The sequence below is a fragment of the Phyllostomus discolor genome, chromosome 8, assembly GCF_004126475.2.
Source record: "Phyllostomus discolor isolate MPI-MPIP mPhyDis1 chromosome 8, mPhyDis1.pri.v3, whole genome shotgun sequence".
NCBI classification, from domain to species: Eukaryota; Metazoa; Chordata; class Mammalia; order Chiroptera; family Phyllostomidae; genus Phyllostomus; species Phyllostomus discolor.
The window spans coordinates 80,622,028-80,634,372 of NC_040910.2; the positions used below are offsets into that span (position 1 = coordinate 80,622,028).

At 37.0% G+C, this 12,345-nt stretch overlaps 1 protein-coding gene across 9 annotated transcripts in view; it reads left to right on the top strand.

Moving 5' to 3' along the window:
- Positions 1-12,345, top strand: part of NF1 (neurofibromin 1) — a 226,277-nt gene that overhangs the window by 42,617 nt on the left and 171,315 nt on the right. For all 9 annotated transcript variants that reach the window (XM_036033383.1, XM_036033384.1, XM_036033379.1 and 6 more), the window contains exons 2-3: positions 6,255-6,398; positions 8,081-8,164. In XM_036033383.1, the coding sequence (XP_035889276.1) occupies positions 6,255-6,398; positions 8,081-8,164 (228 nt within the window). The remainder of the gene's footprint in view (positions 1-6,254; positions 6,399-8,080; positions 8,165-12,345) is intronic.

The window sequence follows — 12,345 nt, forward strand, 5'->3', positions numbered from 1 at the left end:
GGACAATATTGGAATTTACTTCTTGGCAAAACTGCCAATCTTCTTTCCCTCAAATATCTTTAGAGCATTTATATTTTAAAAAATCCAGCTAATTATTTAATATCTTTTTTATAAACTGTTAAATTTCAGAATGTTATCATACTGTCTAACTTTAGTCATTCATGTACTATCAGTTCAGCCATATTCTGTATCACTTACTTAACTTTAACAACCTTAAGTAGGCTTGCCTGTTTCACTTAGCCTTGTCAAAGGAATAATGTCTTTGTAACTGTAGGTTGGATATACTGATTGATTTTAAAAATCACATGATAAAACAAATGAAAAACGTAAAAATTTTAAAGTCCATTAGATGCCATATAAAGTCATATTACATACCAGTAAAGCAGACAGAGTCTTACCTTCGGAAATGTATTAATATAACCAGTGTAAATATTTGACACCTTTTCCTGACTTATATTGTTTTTTGGTATCTACAGCTGATGTGTCTTCTTTACCTAGTATGATTTTTTTCTAGGTACTTTTCCCCCAGTATGATTTTCTCTTAGCTTTTTTCTTGCATTTAGTTGCAGATTTCTATTAAGTGAATTTTAATGTCATCCCCACCCCCATCATGGTCTGAGGGGCCTTTTAGAAACTGGTTACAATGTACACAGAAGCAAAGATTTTAGGCCTGTGACCTTTTGAAGAATTTTCTGAGTGCAACTAGAAACAAATTATCCATTGTTCACAGAGCTTTGCTTAATGTTATGCCTTCGCTTGCTAAATCTTTTTATTTGTTGAAATCTTGTATCTTAAAAAAAGTGTTTAATGAAGATCCTAATTAAAAGATGCTTAGTTTTCTTTATGTAGTTTAGATCTTTTACATTTCTGCCATAATATCCAAAGATTTGTGTATGGTAGCATGAAGTATTTAAAACAGAGCTTAATGTACTTTCTTTGCAGTTGGGAAAGTAATACGTGCCAATTGAAAATAAGAGAAACTCATAAAAGTAAAGGAAAAGAAAAAAAAAACCTCATTCTTTTCTAACACAATTACTATCTTTTAAAAATTATTTTCAAGTTTTATTTTGAATTTTATATTTTTAAAATACCAATTCAGGCATAGTTTTTTCCTTATTATGCTTTCTAATAATACTTTATTTTGGAAAAACATAGTTACGAAATGGTCTATTTTATTTTTAATAATTTAAAAATTAGTGAAATAAGCACATTTTCATTATGTACTGACCACTCATCTTCTATGAATTGCTATATATTTCAGCAGGTTTTCCAGTGAATAATCTGATTAATATATAATATGACCTTATGTATTAGTTATGTAAACCTTTTGGCTGCTAGTTTTTGCACATTCTTTTATTTCCTGTCTGTTACTTGTCTTTTTGTCAGTGCTGTAGTGTCTCTCTCTCTCGCTCTCACTTATTCTCTCATGGAATTTAAACAGTTTTATGTAGGCAAATATACATTTTTTTCTTTATGGCTTTTGGATTTTCTTGCTTAGGAAAACTTTCCTTATCTCAATATTATGAAATTGTTCTTTAGTATTTTTCCTAATAGCTTATGGCTTTTTTTTTTCATAGTAGGTTCTCTCTCTGTCTCTCTCTCCCTATCTCTCTCTCTCCGTCTCTGTCTCTCTGTGTCTCTCTGTCTGTCTGTCTGTCTCTCTCTCATATTCACACATACACACACACGCACACACACTTTCAAATTTGGTATAAGTTTTTTTTTCCAGATGGATAGTCAGTTGTTCTGATAATGTTTTATTGACAAATCCATTCTTTTACCACTGATTTGAAATATTACCTTTACCATATTAAGTTTCTATGAACATACTAATAACTGCTTTATGTTTTTAATTAGTTTATGTTTACAACTTACTAGTTTCATTATTAAGAGCTCAAAGAATGTTTTAGCACCTGATAATGCAAGCCTTCTCTTGTTCTAGTTTTTCAAAAATATCTTGGTATTCTCACAGGTTTATTTTCAGTGAACTTCAGAATCAGCTTCCATGTTAAGTACTGCCTCCCTTCCCCTAATCTTCAAAACCTGTAACATTTCACTATTGCTCCTCTACTCTTATTAGCCTAGTTTAAGCTACCATCTTCTCTTTCCTAAACTATCTTTTAATATACAGCAGTAAGAAGGCTCTTTTGAAAAACATAAATCAGTTCATGTTACTTCCTTGCTTACATCCCTTCAATATTTTCTTCCCTTCTTTTCGTTATCTATTGCCACGTAACAAACTACTCCAAAATGTTACAGCCCAAACCAACCTGTTGGTTTTGCTCACAATTTTGCAAGAATTTCATGACAGGTTCAGCTGGGTAGTTACGTGCCATTGGGTAGGACAGCTAAGGCTGGAGAATCCCTTGCAATGTGACTTCTTCAGTCACATGTCTGGTACCTCAGTGCTTCTTGCCTTTCTCCCTACGTGGCATCTCATTCTTCAGAATTTCCTCATGTGGACTGGGCTTCTCACAGGATGGTCTCAGAATAATCCCACTTTTTACATGGCAGCTGGCTTCCAGGAGGAGGGAAATAAAAACTGTCAGACCAATTAAGGGATATTCCTGGAACTGGCGTGTCTCTTCTGCCATATTTTATTGGTCAGAACAGTCATAAGACCTGCCTAGATACAAAATATTAGAAAAATAGACTTCACTTCTTGATGTGGGAATGGCAAAGCCTTGTTGCAGTAGAGCATGTGGGATGAGAGATATTGTGAGCATATTTGGAAAATATAACCTGCTATGTCATCAAACTCAGAATATATTCAAAGCTCTTAAAATGGCCCATAAAGCTTTCCATGATGTGACCCACCCCTGCTTTTCTCTCTGACCTGATCTCCTATGTTTTCTTCTTTTGTTCTCTTTGATTTAGCCACAATGGCCTCTTTGATAGGCTTTGTACATGAGGTCTGTCCAGAAGGTTTCCAGCCATATAATATGAAAAACAGACATTTTGAAGAAGATTCAAGATACAAGAAACACTGTACATAGAACAATGACACCTCAGTCCCCTTCAAAGTAGGCACCTTGGGACCTCACACAGTTCTCTCAATCATCATCAGCTGCCCTGTCATATTTTCTTGAATCTCATCAATCATCTGAAATCTCTTCCCTTTCAAAGGTGATTTTAGTTTTGGGAAAAGCCAGAAGTTACAGGGCGCCAAATCTGGGCTGTCGTGATGAAGCTGCCAATCACCAGTTGCCCATAGCTGCAGCCTTGTGAATCATCCTAATAGTTTCCACAGAGGAATGTTCAAGCTTAATGCAAATTTGATGCAGATTCATTGCTCATTTTGAATGCAATGACCACACAATACACGTGCTCACTCACTGATGTCTATTGCTCCCACTGACTAGTACAGTGAAGTCATTGTTCAAGCATGCGTGTTCCAGTCCACTCTCCTGGGCTGCCAGGTTACGTCAGTGTTGCACAAACCATTCTCATTACATTAAAAGTGGCTGGATTTTTGCTGTACAGACCTCGCATGCCACACTCATTCCAACATCAGATCTGTTATAACTGCCACTTCTGCCATGCATGCTTGCTCGTCTTCAGATCTTTGCATGGGTCTTCCATTCTCTTACTTTATTTACGTCTCTGCTCAATGTCACACCTCCATAAAGCTTTTCCTGATTACCTGATTTGATAAAATCTTGGCCACTTACTACCTGCCTCTACATAGATTTTGGTGTTGTTTATGGGAGCTGGGGTGGGGGGGGCCCAGAATATACCTTTCTTCTTTGCCTGGCTTCTGAATCAGTTGAGAAGTAAAAGTAAAGATGGAGGCTAAAACATATATGAAATAAATAAACACAATTTTTAATTATCAGTGAGATGTTGGAGACCCAAATGAGCCTACTAACTACATCTTAGAATTAGGCAGACTGGCCTCTCCAATCCCAGGCAGTGTTGGCCACTCTCCTCTGCAGTGTAGCAGCTGACCAATTCTTGGCATGTTCACATGGAGGAAAATTCTTGTACTCTGTGGCAAGCCTGTTCCTAAGCACAGACTGGTAGGGCTGAGTTGTGCATGCTCAGTTATTTGTCTTGTTTTTTGTATATCTGATTGACTAAAGCGGGATGAAAGGAAGGGAATAAAGGAAGTGAGAAATGGGATGGCTTGTGGTGCTGTTTACTAAAAGAGGAAACATGGTAAGAAGATTATAAGTCAAGTTTTAGGAACACTTGGTTTGAAGTGCCTACAGGATGCTCATGTGGAGATACCAGATAGGCACTTGGATAACACATTTGAAGATACAGATTTGGTAGTTGTGTTAGTATTCTGTTGCCTGTAACAGACTCTATATAAACATGGTGGCTTACAAAAACCACAAACTTATCTCACAGTTTTTGTGGGTCAGGGATGTGGCACTGGTTAGCTGGTTTCTCTGCTCAAGGCTCTTACCAAGCTGAACTGAAGGTGTTGGGTGGGGCTGTGAGTTTATGTGAAGTTTGGGGTGCTCCCAAGCTCACTGGTTGGTAGAATTTAGGTTCTTACAGTTGTGGAACTGAGGCCTTCAGCTCATAGAGGCCACTTGCTATTTCCTGCCATGTGGCCTTCCCCACAGTAAGGTAGTTTGCTTCTTCAAGGCCAGCAGAAAGCATTTTTGCTGCTTTAAATCTTTTATGGCTCAGCTAGTTAGGACAGGCTCATTCAAGATGATCTTCTTTTTGATTAATTCAAATCAACTGACTGATTAGGGACCTTAATTGCATCTATGAAGTCCCTTTTGCCATATAATAGGGTGTGTGTGTGTATGTGTGTGTGTATGGAGAGGTTAATTACAAGGAATTGGCTCTCATTATTATGGAGGCTGAGAAATCCCACAATTTGCCATCTGCAAGCTAGAGACCCAAGAGAGCTGGTAATTCAGTCTGAGTCCTGGGAGCCGATAGTGTAGATTCCACCCAGGATTGCCCAGGACAGGAGAATGTCAATGAGTCTCTCAGCTCAAACAGTCAGGAGGAGGGAGTGAATTCTTCCTTCCTATGCCTTTTTGTTCTATTCAGGCCCCCAATAATTGGATGATGGGTGGGTGGGCACAAACTGCCTTACTGTGTGTTCATCTACTCAGATGCTAACTAAATCCAGAAACACTCTCAGAGACATTCTTGGAAATAATGTTTAGCCAAATGTGTGTGTACCTTGTGATCCAGTGAAATTGACCAAAAATTAATCATCACAGAGAGATTTGGGGAAATTCCCTAGCTATGCTACAGCCACTGCCTTCTTTTAAAATCCTCCCCCATTTTTTATCCTTCAGATTTTTTCCCTTCATAATCTTTATAATTAACATTATATAATTTTGTGGCTTCTGTTCTGCTCCTTCCTTCAAAGTCTAAAAATATTTTCCCTCCTTTATTTCATATTTCTTTACTATCAAATTAGTCACCTATTATTAACTGACCAAGCAAATTTGGGTATTGCTACTCAGTCTCTTTTTACCTTTCGCTACACCATTTAGGAATGAGAAAGTGGACTGAGTTTTGTGTTTTCACGGAGGATCCTCAGCAGTCTTCTCAATTAGCATTAGCAGGATCTAATATTGAAACTGTAAACATGTTCATGGTACTTTCGGTACAGAATGCTACTCTTCAACAGAGTACATGTGAACTTGGTAATTCAACTTACCTCATTCTTAGATAACTGTAAATGTAGTTCCCTAAAGATATTTTTTTTCATGTGCCATTACTCCCTCAACTGTGTACCCTAGAATGGTTATCTTACCTGAGTCAGTCTTACTCTGTTTATTCCAGATTATGCATTTGTTCTTATTTTTGAACAATCTGCAGTTATTTGCTATTATTGACCAGAGGTATGGGGCACAGATTTTCTTTTTCTTTGTTTGTGGTTTTGTTAGTGCTTGAGTTCAGTGCATAAGGGAAAAGGTTACATGCATTTTATTGCAGACATTCTCTGAAATAATTTTTAGCTACAAGGAAATAGCTCTATAGCTCTTTCTGTGAGTCATCATCATTCTTGCTTACATAGAGCTGGGTAAGGATTTAATTTTGTAGATGGGATTTATGACTTCCAGAAAGAGAGCTGCAAAAATTGAACTTTCCAAGAGGTTTAGATTTGCTCTAAATGCTATTATATGTAGAAAATTGGAGCTTGAGATACTAATATAGGTAACTGCGGTTGATAAAATTTTCCTAAAATCACATGATTTTCGATGAGCAGTAGAGTTCTTTTTAGTCATTTTTAAGTGTAAACTAACACTTTTTTTGTTCTTTTTTTTTTTTAGCTTCCAATAAAAACAGGACAGCAGAACACACATACCAAAGTCAGTACTGAACACAACAAGGAATGTCTTATCAATATTTCCAAATACAAGTTTTCTTTGGTTATAAGCGGCCTCACTACTATCTTAAAGAATGTTAACAATATGGTGAGTAATTTTTACTGTACTGTTGGGGAATTTGCTTTGGTTTGTTTTTGATTTAAACATTTGGAGCATCATATTTTGAAGTATGGAAATTCATTTTCTGTTAATACTCATATTTTGTGGATAAGCACAGGTAACCTTTTTTAAATTTCATTTTAGTTTTTGATTCTTACCCTTAGATACTTTTCTTATTTGTGACTCTATCTCCTTGCCATTATTTTTCTGGAATTAGGATTTCATAAAGATACTGTGCTATATATGAATTGACCATGGTAATCTATTAAAATGTTTTCCTTATCTTCTTATTTGAACATTTACACATGAAATTGTATCAGTCCTGAGTAGGTAATAGGTAAAGTATGACCTAATAGTCCTAAAGTATGAGATTGCTTTTATGACAATATTGTTTCATTTCCTTTATCCTGTAGCTTGTGACAGATTGTCTAGTTGTTAGAGAAGCTGTTGTTGAAGTGTCCTCAGATACCGATTTCTTCAACTTACTCCACTGACAGAAGCTGATAATTGCTTCTCTTCCCCGCATTCTATAAAATCTGTTTATACTCCCTAAACTCCAAGGTACTCCACTGTTCTCCTGCTGTCCCTTTGAGCATAGTTCCCCTCCCTCTCCTAGGTGAGGCCTTCCTCACTATCAGTGCCTATCTAAAATTTCCTTCATGGTCAGTTCAAGTCAACTGATCTGGCTATTTCTTGACTAAATTTAAATTGCTCTGATTGTTTTTAGCACAACTATAATTTGTGTTGTTTGTATTGAACTGTGAAACTGGCTTCTGATTGCAGATTGTGAAAATCAGTTCCATTTTTATAGTCACATCATCTTTGTTGTGTTTTCTTTTTAAAAAGCTGATTAGAAAGTACCTGAAACTTATAAAATTGATAAACTGGAGGTGTGAACAATCATTTGCCTTAACAAAGAAAGTTCTTATTATGGAAGAAAAGATTTTCTGAAAAAGGCAGGACTTTTTTACAAATACATAAAGTGATTTATGGAAATACATTTTAGATTTGGTGGAGCTCTCCTGCTGTGCATTGTGTGGAGCCCAGAGATAGGATTTTACTTATAATAAGTGTCTGTGTTCCCAGTTAGATTGAAAATATTTTAATGTTTGGAACCTTCTTTTCAAAACAAAAACAGTAATATGATACTGACATTCATTTACGTCTTATTGAGTAAATTGAATTGTGGAAACCATAGTCTCTTATTGGTAAATAGTGAAGTATTCAATTTAAGATAGTGAATGCTTAAAATTCACTGTAATTGTTGTTATAGTATATTTTGCTGTAAGAATTTAGACTTTGATTACGGTGCTTTGTTGCATCAAAGTGTGGTTATAAACACTTCATTCAGGATTCTGGTAAAGATCTAGATGTGTATCTAAATCCTACATATTGTATTAAAGTATAAAACTAAAGTATTTTCTTTTACTGTTAAAAGGCTAATTGACAGACCGTAATGAATGCCAGCAGTTTTGTTCACTTGATAATTTATTTTGTGTGAGCATTAGCATAAAATCAGAAATAATAGATTTAAATATGGTACAGTCTGGGAGATAAAATAGAACACTATTGATTTCCTTGATCCTCAGTCTCTCACTGTTCAGATACGTGCTGATTTGTAGTGGAGAGTAATAACCAACTTTTAGTGTTCTGAATATCTTTTCTCTTAGAGAATATTTGGAGAAGCTGCTGAAAAAAATTTATATCTCTCTCAGTTGATTATATTGGATACACTGGAAAAATGTCTTGCTGGGGTGAGTAAATCTGTTCTTGAGTCAGCAAGTTTTGTGAATTCAGTTTTGAGTTGACCTGATGCATCCAGGGATAGGTGTGGACAAGGGGAATGGTCATGGGCTTTCTGTCTAAGGTATGCATACGGATTTTTAAAGCAGAGCAACCTGGGTGGCATAAACACATTTTTAGGAGAACACTATTTTCTCATCTTTTGTAAATTAAATAGATATTAGAAAGTGTTAAAGTTGAGCCACATATGTCTCAGGCTTTTTAGAAAAGATTTTGTTTAAAAAAGGCCACTGTTGATTTAATTGATTTGTTCAGGCCTGTGGCATTGTTTAGCTTTGAAAGGATGTGATGCAAAAGACCAAAGTAGGCTAGTTTCCCCTATGTGGATCTATTTTTAATATTTTCCTTTCAAATCTATATGAAAGAGAGCTTAAAAAGTTAAAACTCTGTTACCGATAGGTCCTACCTGAAGAACACTGGTTATTTGTAAATATGAACATATAAAATAGATGTGTGGAGGGCTAAGTACAAAACAGTTCTTTTTCAGCTTTTCTCTAAATAGTTATCTCAGTGTATTTCAACCATACCTTAATTGGAATTTTTTCAAGAATATTTCTGTTGTATAAAGCAAACTGTTTCCATACTTCAATAGCCTTAATTCTTCCCTGGAACATGTTAGGAGTTTATATAAATAAATAAATTTAATACCTTCATTTTAAAGATCTGTCTATTCCATATGTATTGAAGTTAACTTATTTCTTGTATTCTGTCCTCCTTTGGCACGTCAGAATTGCTCCTCTCTTCACATATATTACACTTGTTGTTTATATTAAAGCTAGTCGAAGGGACTTTGCCATGTCAGGACTGGATTATGTTGAGAGGAGAGGGAAGGATCAGAAGGGATAGAGTAGGGAGTTGGAAAAATCATTACATTCACACAACTGTGCGTCCTTGGGGAAGAGAAGTGTTTAAGACTATAGACCACAAAACCTAAGCATAATGTTTTAAGACTCTTTTTATTGATTCTTCGCTATATTCCAAAATTGTGAGACAGTGTTTTTAAGTTTTCTACTTAAATTGAGGGTGAGTTACTTCTGTTTTAGCTTGGTGCTTTCTATTAATTTGTGATATGCTGTTGTTCATTTGTAAAATGGAGTAAAAGAGCAAATGGGCTGTTAAATAGGATAGTGTCATTGTGAAGGAGGGCTATTTTTAAACTTCTGCATCAACTCTTGTAGTGATCTTACTGCTTTGATTGTAAATACCAGTGTATCAACCACTCTCACGTTTGAACTGGGGAAGGGTGGTTTATTGCCTCTTTTAGTTCTTTAGCTTTTCTCTCTGTTAATGTTTGTAACTGAGAAGCACTGGTAAATGTGCTTTGGAGAATGTTGTTATTGGCCCTTGTTAATTTGATACTCTTTGGAGATAGCCTCATTGAAATGCTAATAAGTGGGCATGGTATAACTTGTATAATGCATAAAATGTATATTATCTTATTCTGCTGTATGAGTGGAAAGGTGTAACTTTTTAAAATTAAATTTATAATGAAAAATAATATTTACATTATTGAACATTTGTGTTTTGTTGGGTTACTATTAATGATTTTTCAACCAGGTTGTCTCCTGATTTTCATTTTTAAATCAAAGTTGAGGTAGTTTGAGGTGAAATGAGTCTACAAGTACATGTTTATCATATAAGTAGTTGAAATAGCTAATGAATGTGAACAGATACTTATCAATATCTTATTATTAGTAAAGTTTTATAGAATTTGAGGAATCTAAAATATTTTTCTTTCCATATATATGACCATTATTTAAAAGATTGAACACTAACACAATTTTTATTTATTTAAAATTGGAGTTATTTTCAATATCCATATTGTTTGGCTAGCCTATACATGAGAAATAGGCATTGTAACTCAAATTTTGTATTTTTTGGTCTGATCTTTATTTACTGGCCATATATTTCGGTGTATTTGAATCTGAAAACATTTGGATTGTAATTACAGAATTGAGCATAGCACACAATATACAAAATTTTGTTCTGTCATCATGCATTATCAAAATTGTCATTGATATGTGGCCCTGGCCGGTGTGACTTGGTTGGGGCTTTATCTGGTAACCAAAGGGTTGAAGGTTCTATTACAGTTAGGGCACATACCTGAGTTACAGTTTCGATTTTTGGTCTGGGCATATACTGGAGGCAGCCAATTGATGCTTCTTTCTTGCATTGATGTTTCTTTCTTTCCCTCCTCTCAACTCTAAAAGGAATGAAAAAATGCTTTGCAAAAACATTAATTTGACCTCCGGCCAAGATGGAGGCATAGGTAGACACACTGTGCCTCGTCACACAACCAAGATAGGGACAACAACAATTTAGAAATAGAATAACAACCAGAACTGACAGAAAACTGAACTGTGTGGGAGTCGGACAACCAAGAAGTTAAAATAAACCCGTTTATCCAGACCAGTACGGGGGTGGAGTTGGGCAGCTGGGCTCAGGTTGTGGTGCAGAGAGCATTGGGACCGGGCGTGTAAGGCATCCAGGGCACACAAGACCACAGCGGGTGGGCCCTGGGTACACAGGTGGCAGCTGGCAGACCCCGGCAGAGGGGTGCAACCGGCAGACCCAGCGAGGCAGAAATTGTGAAGCAAGGCACTGTGTGCAACCCAGGATCACAGCGCTGGGAAATAGACCCGCGGGACATTGATTGAAAACACCTGTGGCGGTTGAGGCGCAGGGAGAGACTCCCAGCCTCACAGGAGAGGTCCTTGGAAAGACCCATTGGGTGCCCAAGCCCACTCACACCAGAATCGGCACCAGAGGGGCCCAGTTTGCTCGGGGGGAGCAGCAGAAGGGACTGAGGTCCAATGGAGAGCAGAGCAAACGCCATTGTTCCCTCTCAGACCCCGCCCCCCACATACAGCATCACAACACAGCGCTGGGGTGCTCTGCCCTGGTGAACACCTAAGGCTCTGCCCCTCATATGTAACAGGCATGACCAGACCAAAAGGGGGAAAAAATGGCTGATGTGGAATTGAAAGCCTCACAACCAGTACTTTTAAGTGAAGAAGAGATAGCCAACCTATCAGATGCACAGTTCAAAGCACTGGTGATCAAGATGCTCACAGAATTGGTTTATTTTGGTCGCAAATTAGATGAACAAATGCAGGCGATGATAAGGGAAATGAAGGAAAATGCACAGGGAACCAATAGTGATGGGAAGGAAACTGGGACTCAAAACAAGGGTGGATCCGAAGGAAGAAAGAAACAACCAAAGAGAAAAGAATGGAGAAACAAGAATTCAAAAAAAATGAGGAGAAGCTTAGGAACCTCCAGGACATCTTTAAACCTTCCAACATCCTAATTATAGGGGTACCAGAAGGAGAAGAGCAACAAGTGGAAAACTTACTTGAACAAATAATAAAGGAGAACTTCCCCAATCTGGCAAAGGAAATAGACTCCAGGAAGTCCAGGAAGCTCAGAGAGTCCCAAAGAACTTGGACCCAAGGAGGAACACACCAAGACACATCATAATTACATTAGCCAAGGTAAAAATGAAGGAGAGAATCCTAGAAGCAGCAAGAGATAAGGAGACAGTAACCCACAAAGGAGTTTCCATCAGACTGTCAGCTGATTTCTCAAAAGAGACCTTGCAGGCAAGAAGAGGCTGGAAAGAAGTATTCCAAGTCATGAAAGGCAAGGACCTACATCCCAGATTGCTCTATCCAGCAAAGCTTCGATTTAGAATGGAAGGGCAGATTTAAAGTGCTTCTCAGATAAGGTCAAGTTAAAGGAGTTCATCATCACCAAGCCCTTATTTTAAGAAATGTTAAAAGGCCTTATCTAAGAAAAAGAAGATAAAAACATGTATAGTAAAATGACAGCAAATTCACAATTATTAACAACCAAACCTAAAACAAAAACAAAACCAAAAACAAACTAAGCAAACAACTAGAACAGGAACAGAACCACAGAAACGGAGATCACATGGAGGGTTAGCAACAGGGGAGTGGATGGAGGAGAGAGGGGGAAAGGTACAGAGAATAAGTAGCATAGATGGTAGGTGGAAAATAGACAGGGGGAGGGCAAGAATTGTATGGGAAATGTAGAAGCTAAAGAACTTATGACACATGGACATGAACTAAAGGGGGGGAATGTGGGTGGGAGAGGGTGTACAGGGTGGAGG